Source organism: Python bivittatus, unplaced genomic scaffold, assembly GCF_059951505.1.
Source record: "Python bivittatus isolate LINGU-HERP-01145 unplaced genomic scaffold, Pbiv_v1 ctg000200_np1212, whole genome shotgun sequence".
Lineage (NCBI taxonomy): Eukaryota > Metazoa > Chordata > Lepidosauria > Squamata > Pythonidae > Python > Python bivittatus.
In genome coordinates, this window is record NW_028277040.1 from 6889744 (window position 1) to 6908783 (window position 19040).

The 19040-nt window shown below is 38.6% G+C and overlaps 1 protein-coding gene across 2 annotated transcripts in view; it reads right to left on the reverse strand.

Annotated features, from left to right (window-relative positions):
* Positions 1-19040, reverse strand: part of NBEAL1 (neurobeachin like 1) — a 106813-nt gene that overhangs the window by 8931 nt on the left and 78842 nt on the right. For both annotated transcript variants that reach the window (XM_007422016.4, XM_025175682.2), the window contains 17 exons: positions 17032-17165; positions 16351-16452; positions 15698-15793; positions 15473-15597; positions 14488-14628; positions 13074-13204; positions 12594-12703; positions 11875-11992; positions 10103-10200; positions 9740-9856; positions 7695-7784; positions 7159-7268; positions 6093-6265; positions 4731-4825; positions 3392-3508; positions 2100-2261; positions 63-211 (listed from right to left, as the gene is read on the reverse strand). In XM_007422016.4, the coding sequence (XP_007422078.2) occupies positions 63-211; positions 2100-2261; positions 3392-3508; positions 4731-4825; positions 6093-6265; positions 7159-7268; positions 7695-7784; positions 9740-9856; positions 10103-10200; positions 11875-11992; positions 12594-12703; positions 13074-13204; positions 14488-14628; positions 15473-15597; positions 15698-15793; positions 16351-16452; positions 17032-17165 (2068 nt within the window). The remainder of the gene's footprint in view (positions 1-62; positions 212-2099; positions 2262-3391; positions 3509-4730; positions 4826-6092; positions 6266-7158; positions 7269-7694; positions 7785-9739; positions 9857-10102; positions 10201-11874; positions 11993-12593; positions 12704-13073; positions 13205-14487; positions 14629-15472; positions 15598-15697; positions 15794-16350; positions 16453-17031; positions 17166-19040) is intronic.

Below are 19040 nucleotides of genomic sequence, written 5' to 3' on the forward strand. Positions count from 1 at the left end.
CACTGGAGTTGTCAAAATTACACGTTATTGGAAACAGTCTTCCTTTTCAAGCTTCCCATTACCTGTAGAGATCTCTTATGGACAGAAATCCCTGTAGACTCCCCATTACAATATATTCTCCAGTCACACAAAGATCTGACACTTCTTCTTTCAAGCTCTCAGAGCCCAAATACTTTCCATTCACAGAATAGAGATGCAATGCATTCTTATCCTGGGCAGAAAACCAAAGAAATGAGAAGAGAGAGGGAAAAGCCTTGAGCAACAGAATTTTCCCATGGAGATTTTAAACTCTGTAACAGTATTGATTTTAACACCATAATAAAAAGAACATACTGTGGCATATAATCTCCGCATAAAATTCAGGGCTCTGAATCCACATGATATTTACACATATAGTATGGGATCCTGATTAGGAACCTGTCTAAGTTAGTACGTCTGATCTGCATGATTTTGTATCAAATCCTATAGGTAGGGTGTAGGTAAGGGGTTGGTAATATTTGCAGATGGATGGTATTAAAATCTTATAGGAGAATGCAGAAATCTTACAAAATGTGATGATTCTGTGACATTCTATCCGTTTTCTTAAGTTTAATTGGGGAGCATGAGTGTGTTTTAGTCTGCAAAGGGTATGTAAGCAAAAGATTGGCAACCTTTGCAGAAAAGTGAATGTTGCAGAATATGTACAGGGAACTGATCGCATCCAAAGAGGAGCAGGGAGAGACAGCAATATGCTAGCCTGAAACCCATCACCAAGAGACTCTACAGCTTGTCAACTGGGAGCCGTCTCTAAATTCTCAAGCGGTATCTTGACATTTGGGAAAACAGACACAATTTCTCCAACAGTGCTAAGGAGGTATAACTAGAAGCCAAATGACAACCACACAACAAGATGTATCTTTCAAAACTGTCCTTCTTTTCCATTTAAATTATAAATACACATGGGTACTTGGTCTTGAACTTTACCCCAGAACCTATTTTGCAAAAATTATTGCCAAAAAGACAATTAAAGCTAGAGCATGAATAATAATCTCCAGACGGGTAGGGTGGAGGACTCTTTTTATTCCATGTCAAAACTAGTCATATTGAAATACTAAGAGGCAACATTTAGACAGCTAAAAACAGATAACTCTGTTACTTAATAGAGTACTGAGTTTAGGATAACAGGGATACTAAACTCCTGGACTAATGGGATTTGCTTGGGGAAAAGGGCTGTAGAAGCTTTCCTCCAGCAGCCACACAATCCTGGAAACAGAATCTCAGACAAATATTAATTTCACAGTTTCTGGGTGTTGCAAAGCCTTTCCTTCCAAATGAATTGCACAGCCCTATACTATGGAGGTAGGAGATACAGTTAAGAATTAAATCCAGTACTTTGTTCATACTTATTCACAGTCAGGCAAAAGTCTCTGTGTTTACAGTAGATCAAGCCAAGTCTATGTATGTATGTATCTACATTAAAGGGCTCTCCCATATGAACTCTTTGCCCATTTTTGCAGTAGACGAAACATATAAGTAGGGTTTATGCCAGTGATGGCGAACCTTTTGGGCTCGGCATGTCAAAAATTTGGAAAATGCCTAACTTGATTCTGCTGGTGCGTCACCCCCCACTCGAACAAAAGAGAAACAATTCTTTACATGTCCATTTATTTAAATAAAAAATACAGTCCAATCATGTGTGGTGCTATATAAAGAAACGTCAAATAATTACAAAAATGAAATACGAGTAAAACAAACTCAGTTTCTTTGGGAACTCAAACAGGAAGAATAGTTGTGGTCAGGTGTTGGTGAATGCTGGCGTGTCACCCAAAAGATCATGGCATGTCACCTCTGGCACATGTGTCATAAGTTTGCCATCACTGGTTGATGCAAACTCAAATGTATACCCATGAACCCCAGGTTGCAAGTATATGTGTATATCTAGAACCACACTCATTCCATGGTGATGAAGGAAAAGAGGGAGGGAAGGAAGGAGGAACTGGCCTTGAGAATGCTGAATGACAATAAGAAGCCCCCATTACTACCCCATCCCCACAGTTAATTTCTCCCCACCTCTAGAAACAAAACCAATCCAGCCCCTGTGTATTTGACTGTCTTAATACCTTGAGAGTCGTCTTTCCTTCTATGCTTGTATGAACGACTAAGTGCCCTTCCCAAGATATAGCCAGATTGGGAACTGTGATCAAGAGAGAACTCTCGCAGGGTGGCCTCAGAGTCCTCATATATTGGCCCTTCCGAATAGTGTGGACAATCACAGTTCCATCCTATTAAAACCAAACAGACATATCTCAGAACTGAAAGAATATGAGAACCAATTCACAGTGTCGCAGGACTAGTATCTGTGCTTTTAATACAACAGTGAGCATACCTAGAATGACACACAGGAGAGAGCCCCCCAGACATAAGTTTTTCGGTGGATTAGAGCAGGGTTCCTCAATCTTGGCAACTTTAAGGCGGGTGGACCTCAACTCCCAGAATTCCCCAGCCAGCAAGGCTGGCTGGGGAATTCTGGGAGTTGAAGTCCACCCGTCTTAAAGTTGCCAAGGTTGAGGAACCCTAGATTATAGTATCTAAATAATGTTTTAGAAGGCAGATAAGACTTGTTTAAAGTATTTATATCACTTCATTGCTTGCCTTATAATATCAATAACTTTAAAATAATGCAGTTCCTCTCAGCCTCAAATGTTCACTACGCATCCAAACTGTAGTTTTAAAAATATTCTATACATCTTGTTGGATGCATTCCATTCTTTCTGAAGAAGAAAAGAAGGGGGAACATTTTGGAAATACATTTAAAAGCAGAAGCAAGAACATTCTTAAGACCAAACTCCAAGGTCGCCTCATGTTGAACATTTAACAGCAAATTTGTCTGGAAGGAGATGTTCAAAAAGGGAATTACTTCCAAGGAAGTGGGCATCGCTTTGCAAGAAGCATCATCTACCACATGGGAACAACTTACTTACTTACTTATTTATTTATTAAATTTTTCAACTGCCCATCTCCCCCCAATGGGCGATTCACAACAAACATTAGAACATACAATATATAAACACACAAAACCTTAATTTAAAACATTACTAAAAAGAAGAAGGAGAGACCAAGAGGATGAAAAATCTGAGGCTGAAGGCAGAAGGACTCTATGGGGCTAGCCATCCCCATGCTTGAGGTATTCTCACCCCACCCCAGGCCAGGTGGCAGAACCAGGTCTTCAAAGCCTTACGGAAGGCCAGGAGTGTGGGGGCTAATCGCACCTCCGGGGGCAGAATGTTCCAAATGGCCCGGCAAGAAGGAATCACATGTTCAAAGTTCAGTTGAGACTGATGAGGTACATTAAGCTGGGGAAGCAGTTTTCCTCATTTTGAATGAAGACTTGGGAAACAACCAACCAACCTACCCTGGCACCAGAGACTGCCATGTCCAGTTCTGTACTGATGCCAACTGAAGACACTTCATTGGTATGTCCATAGAGAATCTGCAAAGGTTTAGGGGCCAGACCTATTGGCACTCCTCCCTGGAATTAAATATTGAAAAGGAGAAGTTACATGAAAAGACAAGGTATTTTCAAAGCGGCACATGTTTCCTTCTGACCAAAACCCTACATAATTTCTTCCTAAAGTTTCTACTTGAGGAAGGCCTAATGCTTCTTAAAGCATGAAACATTCACAATATAGGCCAAAGCAGAGATTAAACACGTTCTCCTGCAACCAAGAAAGGAAAGGCTTAGCTACCTCTTCCTGCTCACTGCCATCTTGATTATCATCAGCCCACTGTTTAGACCCACTTAACATTGGTTCAAACTTGGCGGCAGGTTATTGTGATAGCTGCAAGTTTAGGAAGCCACCCAAGCTAAAATAAAATGCAGTTCTAGCCTTAGAACAGCTGAGTTGCCATTTCATAGGCCACTATGAAAATGACACTGGATCTTCTGAAAGGGCCACCATATATATATGCCACAACACCTGATAAAAACAGGAGGAAAAAGTATCAATCTGATTCATCCCTATGAGTCACAAGCAAGACTTTAGTTGAAAAAAATGGGGAAAGAGAGCCTAATCCCAGGATGTATAAGAGAGTCCCAAAGGAATTCTATGCATTTTTTCTTCATTTACACCTCAGAACTAGCTTATAGCAATGCCTCCATTTGCCACATTTACACCATAGGAAGCATGAAACAATGAAAAAGGATTGGTGCTTTTAAATGTGCAGTAAAATTCTCCAAGGAGTTACAGCCAATCAGTACAAGAGCAACCTTTTTATGGATTTATTTTTATTGATTTATTTAAAAGACTCATATGGCCACCCATCACAACTCTAGGCGGCTTACAAAATCATAATGAAACCAAACAAAACAACAAAGTCAACAACCCGGAACAAATCCTAGTGCCTTACTCAACCCCTCCAACTCATCGGCAATTACAAACACCATGGCTGGGCTTCAGCCTCACCCCATCCCAGCGCTTCTGGCACATTCATCTAAGTTTTCATGCACTAGTACTTCTTCCATTAGATGTGCCACAACGTAACTCTCATGGCTCTCTAGGTGTGTGCCCTGTACAAATTCTCAACTGGGTGAGACTTAAGTAATCCTTTTATACTCTGTATAACATCTGAATGGATGCACTACACCTCACGCTCACTTTCTAATCTTTCTGCCCATCTGTAAGTTGATGCAGTCAGACAGCATGACATACCATTGCACAAGTGGCTTGCACAGTTCCACATATCCAACTCACCTGCTGAACTATTTGCCATACCATACAAGTGGTGTCCCTTGAGCCTGAAATTAAATGAATCCCACAGAAATCCATGGCTAAGCACGTCACAATGTCTGCATACACAAACAAACAAGAGGGAAGACTCAATTAATAGGGGCAACCAGATAAAAGAGCAGCGGTTTAGACATAGATGTGCTGGCTTTGTCCCAAATGAAACCACCTTTCTAAATTGCAAAATGAATGTAAAGTTGACCATCAAACTTTAAAGAACATAAATTAGCAAGCAGTAAATGTACCATGTGCAACACCTAATTATATTAATAAAGTTCCTAAAGAAAATAGTTCCACTCCTGGGGGAAAAAAGGGCAGGAAACCTAAACAGGTTATGTAAAAACACTCCTTCCTCCATCAGACATTGTCATTCAAGAGGATACAGATGTGGGGCCATTGTCTCTCATAGGATACAGGTGTGAGGCCAGGAAAGGCTGACCAGAGCCCTTCATGCACACTTACTTACCTTCTTCCAAGCTAAATCCCATTCATTTCTATGAGTTTTGTTAGGAAGGAGACATTTTAAATGGATTAAGTCCAATATGATTTATGCTATTTCCAAAGGCACTAGTTTGTAGTGGCAAAAACGAAGGAGGAGCCTTGTTTGCCAAAAGCTATGGAGAATAAAAAATAGAACCCCAAGAGTCAGAGGAAGAATATCTCACCAGATTAATTGGTGGTAGTCTACTGCCTTGTTATCCTATCTGCAGAGTCCCCAGAGTTCTAACGGGCCCTTTTGGACAGGATGTGGAACGGGGGAGGCTTCTCAGCTAGTGCAATCTAATACTTAGACTAGACTCTAGACTAGGCCTAGGGTGACATTAACTTCAAAGACCCCACTCAGGCCTTGAAAGTCAAAAGTGGACTTTGGGTCAGTCACCATTCTCAGCCTAATGGGGATAAAATGAGGGAACAAACTACAATTATCACCTTGGCACGACAGTAATAAAAACATTGTTGCATACAATATATCAAGGTTGATCTTTTCCTGAGGCATAATAAGCAGTAGCACAGACCAAATGGTCTCTGTGTTTTATAGGTCCCCAACATCATGGGCTTCCATTCTTTATCACGATGGAAGAATACAATGCATTTGTCAATTATCTATTCTCTGCTTCACCCAGAATTAAGAAAGACATCATCTCTGTGGCTCTCTACAGTTTGCTTGTCCAGTAAACAGGAACTTTGTGACTGGCCCTGCTCCCTGGAGCAGAAATTTGTTACCAGGTAATCCCACCCCATGGCAGCTATTTTGTGAGAGCAACTCAAAATTCTAAATAGGCCTATTTGTCTAATCCACTTGACCCCCCCCCCAAAAAAGGCCCTTACCCATGTGCCGAATAAGCTGGGCCATCACTTTTCCCTTGGTGAGAGATGTCACACGAATGCTATTGTCCCAATGCCCTCCACTGAAAAGCAGCTTTGCATCATGGGACACCACAAACAGCTTCGATGTAATTTCCAATCCTGGTGCAAAAGGGCCACCGATGTTTCGTTGTGTTCTGGAAACAAATACTTAAATAAATCTACGTTACCCATTTATTAAAATGTATTGTTGCCCAAGGCCATGAAGCAGAATTTCAGTACAAATAAAAGTGCAGTATACTAAACCTGCGGGCAACAATATAAGCATTTACCAAAGTGAGAATAAAGCATGAGTTTGTACTTCCACCATGATAAACTCTGTTTGCTTCCAATTAGGATGGGAGAAGAGGAGAGGGAAAGCCGGAGGACAATGACAGAGTGTGGTATACCATTGTAACCAAATTCCCAATTCTTATCAGTAACTATGCAACTTTCTGAGATTTGAACTATGGACTTGAGATTTTATCATCCATTCTCTTAATCTTGCATTACAGGAGTCCCCAGGCTCATATTTGAGCTCTGTTCAAACGGGATGTAACTGCCCTTGGGAAAATGTCTACAGGAGAGTATAAAACTGATTAAATAGCAAAGAGGACATTAATTCAATGAGCCACTTCATCCAACCAAAAATAAACCATGAACCCATGCACTCCTTTATCAACATTCTCATCCTTCAGCAAAGCTTGCTGATTTTTTTCAGCCAGTTTCTCATAGCATCCAACTCTGTGGCAGAAACTTTCATCGCTTACCCTGGCGCCTACTTTGCAGTTCAAAATAGACAACGCACATACTGAAGGTGTATGTATACATACAAACATGTGCATGTATGCATATTTGTATCTTGCTCCAGTTAAATATATTTATTTACTCTGGATAAACAGATTAAAGACACATGAAGAACTATGAAAATATTCTGTCTCTTTGTGCATATCCCCAGTGAAGGATCAAATCAGATACATCTTACAAAGTGGGCTCTTGTCTGTGAAATACATGCCAAAATAAGTCCCAGAAAATTATATCTTTTACTCACTTGGGATTTGTCACTGTTTGATCCTTAAGGAAAGTGAAATAGTTGGAAATATTTCGGTCATAAGGTAGCCATCCATGAGTCCCAATAATAAAGTTCAGACTTACTGTTACCTTCAGAACATGTTGAATAGAAAAGAGTGTTTAAATTTTAAAAAAATGAAACATAAACTTCAGTAATATCAAATATAAACACAATTTGTCTTCCTTCCCTGCTTTTATCTCCCACTCCCCTTTTGTGAATCTTTCAGCTATAATCCTAAAGGTAGAGATGTACTGATTTTTATTTATTTATTGCATTAAGATACTGCATCTACTCTGGAAACAATAAAGCACAACAATCACATCAACTGTCTTCTGTCAAGAACAAAGATATCTCAACACACATTATAATATCCTTAAATTTTTCACCCTTAGGTGGAAATAAGTTAAAGATTAATAACAAGTTAATAACAGGCAACAAGTTAGAGATTAATAACCCGTTCTCTTCATAATTCCATAACAGAACTTCTTCCAGCATCTTTTGCAAATCTCACTCACCAAAAGTTCTGGACTTCCCTGTGACATGAAAGACCGGTATTGGTTCCTGGGGACAATGGCCTTAACAATGGGAATTCCATCACTGATCCCCTAAGGAGAAAACAGATGTTAGCTGGTGACACTAAGTAGGACAAATGAATCTGACGTGACTCATGCTGGCATGTAAGTGATGTTCAGACCTACAGCCAATCTGGATGTTAATCTAAAATGGAGTTTCTAGAACAAGGGTTTCTACTTCTGAAGCGTAATAGCAGTAGGAACTCCTGGATCTGCATCACCAGCCCAAGACCTGCTAGAACAGGCAGGAACAGAATTAAGTTGAAGACTGAAGATTCATTGTTGCAGCTAGTTAGAACTGCATATTAAGAAAGATGGAAAACATGCAATTAATTATATACTGATTGCTTCTCCACTGCTACCTTTCCCCTCTCTTAATTGCCATATTTATAGTGGTCGAAATTATCCCTCAATATTTCTATGAATGGGGGGGTAAAAAGAGTATCTCCAAACACAGTGAGGAACAGAAGATAGGACAACATTTTTCTAATTACATTAGATGTCTTTATAATTACATTTCATGTTCATCGATACCTTAGAATTTTTTTAGAGGTTAAACTTAACAAGACAATGGCAATTATATATTATTACTTTTCTGAAAGCAACACATCTCAATCAGCAACAACCCCACCCCTTGATTTTCTGTGGCCCTGCAGCCATATCACTATCTATTCCTAAAACCATTTTCTAATTCCTCTTTGACTGTTGTACAGCAGAACTGGTCATCTCAGTTTATTAGTAACAAAGACATCAGTTTGAATGCTTAGAAACATGCTTAGAAATAACCTATCTAAATAATAACAGCAGCAATGATATTTCCCAAAGTAGCAACAGTCTTTTGGCTTCAATGAAAGTAGACACTCAGAATAGTATTGTACTGAGTGGGCATCTTCCAGAGAATAAGCTGTAATGATGTCACATAAGATTTTAGAGAGGCCAACTTCAAGTGCACTCAGGAAAGTGAACCTGGGCATTTTATGATCTGCTGGGAAAATGTAATCCTCCTGTCCAATCATTGCTCAGTGGCTGCAAAAATGTCCTGGGCCCCTCATGAGATTATAGCTTGTGCTATGACTGACAAAAAAACCAGGATAACTACAGTAAGGCATACTTCAAAATGCTAGAATTATTTTCTTGGCGGCTTAACACTTTCTCTGCCGCAGTGCTGAAAGGGAAGCCCTCATCCACACAATATATCTACAGCAGATTTTTAAACTGAAGAAAAAAGAGCAATTCATAGTGTCAAGCTCTGTTACTATCCAGAACTTCCCCCGAATGGCTTTGACGTTCCCATTTTGCTTTGTTCAGTCAGATTTAAACAATGTTAAAGAGTGCTACAGTTTCCCCCACCTTTCTCACATTTCCAGAAGCTAAAAAACTATACAGAGCCATTTCTACCATCATTGTGGAAAACACGTAATGAAACGTATGAAGAGTCTTCTGTCTCCATAGCCGCCAAGCTTTTTGGACCTAGCATCCATTTTTAGCTCACCCAAGCATGTGGAAAACTGCCATTTCAATGTTTGACTATGCATTTGTATGACAGTGCTGTTCTTTTGGTTCTTGCTTTCTAAAACTACCAAAGGGAGAAATGGGTAAGAAAGAAATAGTCCAGTCCAGTACTTTTCTCCTTGTCCTTCTGTTTCGGATAGAAATAAATAAGATGATGATTCCACTGAAAAGCATGGTATTAACTTAAAGGATTGTTTGATCAGCTTTTTTTTAATGTTATCTTCACTACCTGCTTTTGGAATATAGTCACTTGTAATGACTAAAACACTCAGAGAGTGAAAAAGAAAGACTGAATGGCTATCAAAATTGCCACTCCTGAATTAAGAGGTAATTCCAACATATTTAAGTCACTTATCTCCAAGGTGTTGATATATATTATTTTTATTTTCAAACATCCTAGAGGCTCTTTTTTAAAAATACGGAACTTAAATCATGTGAAACATTATCACCTGCAACCTGATAATAAATACCTTTACCTCAATGAAGAAGGATTTTAGTTCAGGGAGATGCTGAAACAGATTGAGGGTGGAGTTTTCATTTTTGTTCTGCTTCTGCACCACTTCCTCCACAGATAATCTTGCTGGATGGGGCTCCTAGAGTAAGTCCAGAGAAGCAGGAACCACAATTACACCTCCATTCTTCCATGGAGTATTGAAATAAGAGGAGTAAAGAGTGCCTGATTTGGCACAGAGTGGAATGTTCCTACATGACCAAGGCAGGGAGATGTGGCAAGGACTGAGCAGAAACCTCTGAAGCTCGAGAACCAAGATACACAGCAGAAGGCAGGCTATTCATCTGGAGATGGTACCTGTGACTCCTGGTGCTTCCAAAGGATTTACCTTCAACAGTTGGCAGGGTGTTTGTCCAAAGTTGTTAATCATCCCTTCTAAGGCTTTTCTTTCTTTTTCATCAGTCAAGGCATCCAGGTCTACAGCTCCTGGGATGACAGTCAAACGGCAAATAAAATAAAATAAATATCCATATGCCATTCTGTACATGGTTTCCCAAGTATATATCACTTCATATTTCACCACCTGGAGTTGTTACGGGGAAGAACACGCTCGCTCCCTTCTCTGCAGCTATTGCTATATTTCTCCATGTAAATGTACAGAAGCTTCTCTCTCTATCTGGTGTTCTTCAGATCTACCCAGACAGCAAACCCCAAAGAGCATCAGGTTAAGGAAGACCAATCTCTGGTAGTGAGAGAGCAGATCACGATGGCCTAAATGCTAACAATGCCCCAGGTCTGTGACCAATCTGCTCTAACCATTTGGATACAACGTAAAGAACAAGAATGAAACCTAGCTTAGTATGATGAAAACAACCCAGCCTTGGATCTGTGTAGTCCCTTTTCCTCTGGCATGGGTTACAAAGCATTTTCTTTCATTTTTTTAAAGTATTCAGCCCTAAGAAGTTCTGGTTATTCATAATTCTGATTAGTGGATAGACAGCAACTTCATACCAGTTTAGATAACATGCTAAACTGTGGTTAAATAAAGACAGAAGTTTCCAATCCTCCCATAATTACGCTGGAGCTGAGGAAAGAGCATTTAAGCCTCGAGGCTTATCTGGAGATTGATGTTACACACAGACCACCTCCCGAAGGAGGTCTTCAGTTTCTGCTGTGAAGAATTATCTTCCAATGAGAGCCACAAACTTCTAAAGGCTGATGAATTTTACCATTAGAATTTCTGTGGCAATCACAGTCTGGAAGCACCTTTTCTGACTAAAAGATTTCATTCATAAGCATAAACTTTCATGAACTGCAGCTCACATTATTAGATGACTGGACTTCATGTAGTCTAGCCACTCTATGAACCTGATGATGCTCATGCCTATTAATATAACTTGCTAGTCAGAAAAGGTGCTACTAGACTCTTCCTGATTGTTTTGCCACCCTAGACGTAGGGCTCTCCTCCTACAATGTGGCAATCACAGAAAACCTGTTAAGAGCTGGTTGAGTGGAACCCTCTGAATGAAGACTAGGAAAACATTCCAAATCCTGAACTTTTATCACATCAACTTTGTCACTTAAAGTCACCTCCTGAAATCATGCTTTAATAGATGACCCATGTATATGACATAGGTAAAATAAAGCACTTGCATGGTGATGTCATGGACGTGTCCGTATAGGTTTTGTGGCAACTATACAAAAATCGTTTGCCAGGATGTATTTTCAACTCCCAATTTAACTTACAATTCTGCGATTTTTTTAGTAGCCTGCCATCCAAATATTAACAAGGTCTGATCTTGGTTAGCTTCTTCTAAATCAGCCAAAAATCAGAAACATGATGTAACGCATACATATTATCACTGAATAGTTGGTCACTGACACACTGTTAATGATTTTTTAAATACTCTCCCTAATTAGCCACGTAAAGGTGCTAATGCAGAAGAATCATAGATGAGCCACTGAATACTATGCAGCGCTAATCATGTCATACAGCTTGTAAGATTGCAAACATTTGGTAGAGTGCAAAATCTTCTCCATCGCATAATCAAAATCTATTGTGCCCTCTCCTGCCTTTGGTTTAGCTTTTAAAGGTACAGTTAACCCTTTCCAATACACACACTCCAATTATGACAACTATGAAAAGGTGGGGCTTCATACCTTCATAGGTACAGTAGTAGAAGACATTAAGAGCTTCCACTGCAGCTGGCCCTCTCTGTTTATAGCCAAAAATCAGATCTATCCATTCATGGAGGTGAGCAGACACATATTCTGATTCCTAAGACAGCAAGAAAAAATTAAGTTCAGTAACTGAGTTCTTCAAAGAAACTTCTTCTTGCCCATTTTATTTTTTGGGGGAAAAAAAGCCTTTTTTCAAATACATTTTTGTCCCCATATTTACAATTGACCTTCAGTGAAAAAGATTTGCATATTCTCATCTTAGTTTTATGATACTGTTTGCCCACATAGGCATTGTGAAATATAAGAGAATATATAAATTCAAGTTTAGGAGAAAAAAATTAGGTACCACAAAATATTAATAAGAGGTACAATTTCATTCGCCTGTGCTAAAAACACTAAGAGCAGCATAGCAACTTACATCTCAAAAGTATTATAAGAAGATTTTTTTTCAAACCATTTGGCCAGATTACCAGATAAAATCCACAGTTAGAGACCAAGGGGCAAACCCATGGAGAAGGAGGAAGAGAGAAGGGACATCGAAAATCGCTTCACTAAATGATTAGTGAATACTATTCATTCATTACAGAATACAATACTATTTCATTTCCTGTCAACTTACACACATACTCTGATGGCCCTTTGTGCCAAATACACATTTTTAATTCTTACCCTATCTCTCCAGAGGGACTATAACTCACCAATGCTTTCCTGTGTTTGAAAATGAAGTCTTCTGGAGAATGTGCCCATTTTGGTAGGACAACATCATTTACCTCTTCTTTTGAAATCTGGAGCTGACCCAAACTGAAATCTGCAGAGTGGAGATAAGGCAAAAGGGTTTCAGGGGCAATTAACCCAACAAAACATATAAACGCTTATCAGAGTTATTGCTCTCTAAGGCAGATACCTCTAAGGGAGAAGATGAGGGAAGAAAAGCAGTCAGTCAGGAAAATCAATTTCTCACATTTTATTTTAAATAAAGGTGGGTTCTCTGAATTATGTAATAGAATAATGGCAACCCCAGTAATATGGCAAAAGCATATTTTAGGAATTTTTCTAAGATAAATCAGATTTTCTATTCATTCTGTAATCACAGGATCAGAACATTAGCTAGCATGTTGCTTAAAGAACAAAAGATAATCCATCGTTCTGTGTAGTTTATTATTGATTTAACTCCTTACGATTTTGATTCTCTAAGAACTCTGAGAAGTAGAAAAATTCTGGTATTAGCTCATTCACGTCATTTGGATTCTCCATAAGAGCCTGCCAAGTAGCAGGGATGGAATGGAACTGCCGATCCGCACAATCAAACCTGCAGAGAGAGAATACAAAAGCAAGCCATCCAAATTAAACTTCAGCATTTCCACTGAAATTCCATTTAAATAATGGAGTTTCATTTACCTTTAGCTCAGTGCTCTTCCCATAATATCAAACATGGGTGCAATTAAAAAAGAGTATAACTACTTATTCCAAAAGAGGGAAAACAATGCATTCCTGGAGCTGTGCATGCATTTGCACACATCCCTGCATTGCTTTTGAACTAGAACATAAAACTTGCTTATTCAAGAATTCTACTTAGCTATTAATATATAATAAAGCTCTGGAGAACAGCACACTGTGCATGGAGGACGACTGTGTGTGGCCATAATAAACCTTGCCAGGAAACTTGGACATCACCAAGTATGCTAAGATTACTTGGCAATGTATCATGAAGCCACTATCAGTTCACAATTTGAACATCTTACTAGAGAATTTGAACTGTGCTATACAAATGATATTGAAGCAATAAGTTTAAGTTATGCAGTAGTGCACATTCTAATTCAGAAAGGCCAACAACCCCACCAATAATCTATTTTTTTTAATGGCACAATCATAATCATGTTTACTCAGAAGTAATTTTCAGTGTGTCTCAAGGACTTTCCTCTCCAGTTTGTGTGTTAAGAACTGTACCATACAGTGTAATTCATGATTCAATCTCCCCTCTCCCCCCCACCATCCAATTTCATTTTCATAGTTGGCCCATGACATGGGTTAGGATAAGGGATAGCAAGTGGCCCAAGGGCAAGTGGTAATTTTAGGCTGAGTGGGATTTTATTCCAAACCATGACTCAATCCTCAGGCTAGGAGTTGGAAGCTCTGGCACTGAAAAGGTACGTTCAAATTAAACAAAATGAAATTAAGTACACTAAGTCCCACACACACACACACACACACACACCCCAATTTGCTCCTTCTGTCCCATTAAAAGTTACAAAGAACTTTAGAGGGCTTCCATCCAAAGCTCTTGTTCTATGGATAGCAAAACAAAACACACCAGGATGAGTTTCTAATCTACATAAATAATGTTTTTGTTTGACCAGAAAGAAGGTTTCAAAGAAGGCTTCTTCTTGGCTTGCTTTTATCAAAGGATCTATCATATTTGCGGGTCCTCTGAAATATATGCAAGGATGCTTCCCTTTCCAGAAATAAGCATTCTGCCCTAAGTATGTGAAGGAATGGTACCTTGTTTGCTTTCAAGGAAAAGAACATATTCTACAATTTAGCCATTAAGCCAACAAAAGAAATGTAGACATCTCTTATTTATTAATATCATACCTCCCACTCTGAAGCTGGATATGCAAAGTGGTAAAAGGCTCAACCCGAATGAGGTAATGCATGACTCCGGCCGCATTGGAGTAGTGAGTACCATAGTGGAACTTGTCAATAATTCCAAGGGGGTCTTCAAAGTTATCATATCTTAAAAAGAAAAAAGAAAAATAACACATTTTCATAACGGAAAATCTATTGGGATTTATAGTTTCAATTACCCTGAGATCTTATATTAGCACCATTTATCCTCTGGGACTTTAAGGACACTCAGTTTTAAAAAAACTCATACAAAAAGAATATGGGAGCTGATCTTTCAAGTTTTTGTTTTTTTAACTAGGCCAGACTTGAAACACTAGAGTCAATCTGTCTTGTCTTTTCAGTTTATGACTATATAGCAGATAAATAAACACCATATGTATGAGTGGTTGAAATGCAAGGGAAAAGTAGAATTTTGCACTGAAAATATTTCATGGAACAATTTCACATTTTCTGTACTAATAAAGAGCACAGATAAAGAGCTACCATCCAAAGCACTTCTTCAATCCAAATAATTATTGAAACATTTATATTATACACCAACTCCACAATGCTACCTCCACTAGGTTTTTCAAAAATAGTTAGGGCTATTTTTTGTTGTTCAGTCTTTAAGTCGTGTCCGACTCTTCGCTTCTCTGTGAAGAACAACCATTATGTTAGCAATATAGTTACCAACCCCCCTTTTTTGTCAAAGTTTTATGACTGCCTACTTCCCTCCATGTGCAATAACCAGGCTTCAGTTTCACACATCTCCAAAAGCTGCAACAATTTAAAAATTTTTTATCCTAAATCCACCTATCAATGTATACTTGGAGAGCTTTCTTCGCTATCATTTGAACAACAAATTCCACTTATTAGTTGGAAGAGAGGAACAAACCTAAAGATTAAGAAGAAGCAGATCCATAATAAGGGACAGTTAAATAAATCAATTAAATGATTATTTCAAAAGAAATACCTTTCCTTTACAGCTCTAACATTCTTTTCATTCACTACACCAATGGGTTTAGACAGATCCCGAAACACTGCAGGATTATTCAAATCCAATTCTTCTGAAGTGTAATCCTGCAGGATCCATGGAAACTTGAACAAAAAGGAAAACATTCTTCAAATCTCACATCTGCTTTTTGATCAAATATAACATTGTGTCTAATCAGAAACAGGGGGCAGAAATAATACTTACAACAGGATATTGTGCAAGATCATTATAGGTTCGTCCTGCCATAGTATTTAACTGAATGAGGTAATCAAAATTGGATATTTCTCTGTTCACCCATTTCTAAATAAAGAAAACCCAATGTTGAAGCTAATATTGTGTAAAAGAGTTACTGATATATTTTACCATATTTCAAGCAAACAAAATGGCAAAATTAAAACAACATTCATGTTTATTCAGACTTTTATGCCATCCTACCCCTACAACCCACATAGGAACTAAAGCCATACAACCATAAGAAAATTATAACACATTCATACTATTGCTTCCCTATATTATCTAACTAACTTGTCTTTCAGCAGAATGCTCTACTGTATTTAGGATGAGATTGTGTAAAATAAAGCAAATATTAGTTTTATCATAATTAGGAAGAAAATAAATTTCATCCTATATACTTCACAAGTTAAAGTTTATTGTACTCTTCAAGTGACAAACTCTTTTTAATAGAGAAAAAGCAGAAATAAAAGACGTTATTTAAATATTACATCTATCTGTATTTTAAAAAATTACCACTGTAGTTTTCAAAACTTTGAGTGACATCAGGTGAGGGAGCTATTATACCAAGCAAAAAGAGACATGAATTATTTTTAACATCCCCACTATTCAGGTTATTATCCTACCTGAGTCAATCCAGAAGCTTTAAATAATTCTTGGGGAGATCTGGTCCCACTAATATTTTGAGAACACAGAGACAGAATTCGGCTATATACTCTGTTTCTTGTCTACAAGAAAGAAGGTACATAGGTTAATTTACTCAATAACTGTATCAGAATGTCCCTATTTTCACATTTGGACTTGGCTCTTTGGTACCCTGATTGTGGGGCTAATCCATGCAATGCAATTTATTATTATACTGCAATAAATTCTCATGCATCTCAAAAAGTGCTATCACATTACTTACAGGTGCCTTGCCTCAGCACTCATCATCCCCAGCAAGAATGGCCCACTACACTAAGCACTGAAGAAGGGTATAGGCTCAAGGAAGGTGCTAAATTCAGTCTTGGTTTTCTGTTAAGCATATGTGTATAAAACAGGGCTTTTAAACTATGTATTTTGGCTTTCACTATTAAATATTTCAGCTGACCATTAAAAAAAAAAAAACTTAAATGTGCATCTAAAATCCTAATATGAAACAATTACTTCACGATCCCACATTGGGTTCATTTTTAGCACATATTGTTGAGTTGAACCCATTCATCTGTTCATGGGAGATCATTGGCCAAAGTCACTCAGTAATGAAAAAGATATTTTAGGGATTTCTCTTGAGGTATTCTGCACAAGAAACATGTAAAGTTACATACCTCCTTTTTAAAGTTAAGGAAATAGTTAGTCTGGTCAATAAAGAAGATCTCCAAAGCTGACCTCCTCAGATTATAACGCCGCAAGTGAATCTCTCGAATTTGAGAAAGAGGCCATTTAAAATCAAAACCTATACCTGGATACAGAAGAATTTCAGTTTATTCTTAACTATATTCAAAGAGAAGGTATCTAATAATTATGAAAGGCAAGGAGGTCTGGTAACATGGTTGGAAAAGTAAAAACTGCCTATTGGAAAGCATCATACAGGCAGTCCTCACTTAATGACCATTCATTTAGCAACCATTTGAGGTTACAGTAGCGCTGAAAAAAGTAAACTACGACCAGTCCTCACACTTACGACCACTGCAGTGCCCTTGTGGTCATGTGATTGCAATCCAGGCACTTGGCAACCAGCTCATACTTACGACGGTTGCAGTGTCCTGGGGTCACGTGTTCGCCATTTGAGACCTTCCCAGCTGGCTTCTGGCAAGCAAAATCAATGGGGAACCATGTGATTCACTTAACAACCATGTGATCACTTAATGACCACAGTGATTCGCTTAATGTCGTAAAATCAGGGGTGGTCACGTGATGCCTCACAACAACCTCCCTGCTTAATGACAAATTTTCCAGTCCCTATTGTGGTCGTTAAGCAAGGACTATTGGTAGTAGAAACTGAAGATGTAAAAACTTTGCTAAAACTCATGGCCACAGATCTAAGACAGGAGTGAGCAACTGGAGGCATCAGAATTACATCACTTCAAACTACCCTTTTGTAGTTCCTTGTCACTGAAAATCAGTGGTAAAGTTTATCAACAATTAAGATATGAAACAAACAAGAACTGTAGTATAAGATTTAAAATTGTCGTAATCCATTTAAAAAAAAGAAACCCAATTTGCTCCCCAAACAAATGAAAAATAGAAAATTCTGCCCCAGTATAGTTCTCAAGCTCCCCCCCACCCCCAAAAGAAAACATTAGGTGTTGCCCTCGCCACCAAAAAATTCCCTATACCTGGCTTAAGAGAAACAATCAACAGAATTTTCTTTACTGGGGGGTCTATCAGAATGATATATTCAATCCACCTTCCATTAAGCTCTCAGAGAGAGAGATGGATGGATGGATGGATGGATGGATGGATGGATGGATGGATGGATGTTACATTATGTCATGTCCCCATGAATGAGGGGGAGAAGAACGTTTCCAAGTAGTAGATCAAGCCGACTGCCAAATAAATCTGTGAATATATTTGAACAGGGATTCCCAACGCAGCTGGCCTATAGAAGATACGGAATACAGGTACAGAATAATTCATTTCAATTGGTCAAAGCTGTGGGGAATTGAAGGTCTCTTAGATGTTGAACTACAGCTTTCAACAGTTCTACCCAGCATGGCTTAGACTATGGGAGGCTGGGAATTGTACCTGAACTATTTGTACAATCGTTGGAGGATCCCTACACAGTCAATCAACATGTTCCAATAATGTCAAAATACTTCAAAATAAACCTCTCCCAAAATTTTTATTTTACTTATCTAAGTGTGTGTGTGTGCGCACACACATGCCTTCAAGTCAGTACTGACTGTGAGCAACTATATGAACAAGTTCCTGCAGTTTTCTTGGTAACATTTTGGGAAGTGATTTGCCCATGTCTTCTTCCTAGGGCTGGGAGAGAGTGACCGGCCCAAGGTCTCCCAGCTGGCTTTGTGCCTAAGGTGGGACTAGAACTCCCGGTCTCCTGATTTCTAGCCTGGCCCCTTTAACCACTACACCAGACTGGCTCTCTTCTGAAATACCTGAGATTTAATGGTCATTTGTCCATCTACCTCAGCTCCCCTAAACCAGCTCCTTCCAGATGGGAGTCAGCATTTTGTCTTAGGGTGCTGTAGAACTTAATATCTAACTAATTTTGTTTAGAAATCAATATTAAAAATAAGGCAACTGAAGTACAATCTTGTTTCCACAGGCAGCAGTACGCTAATACTCTAGTAACTAGACCATGATATGGCATTTG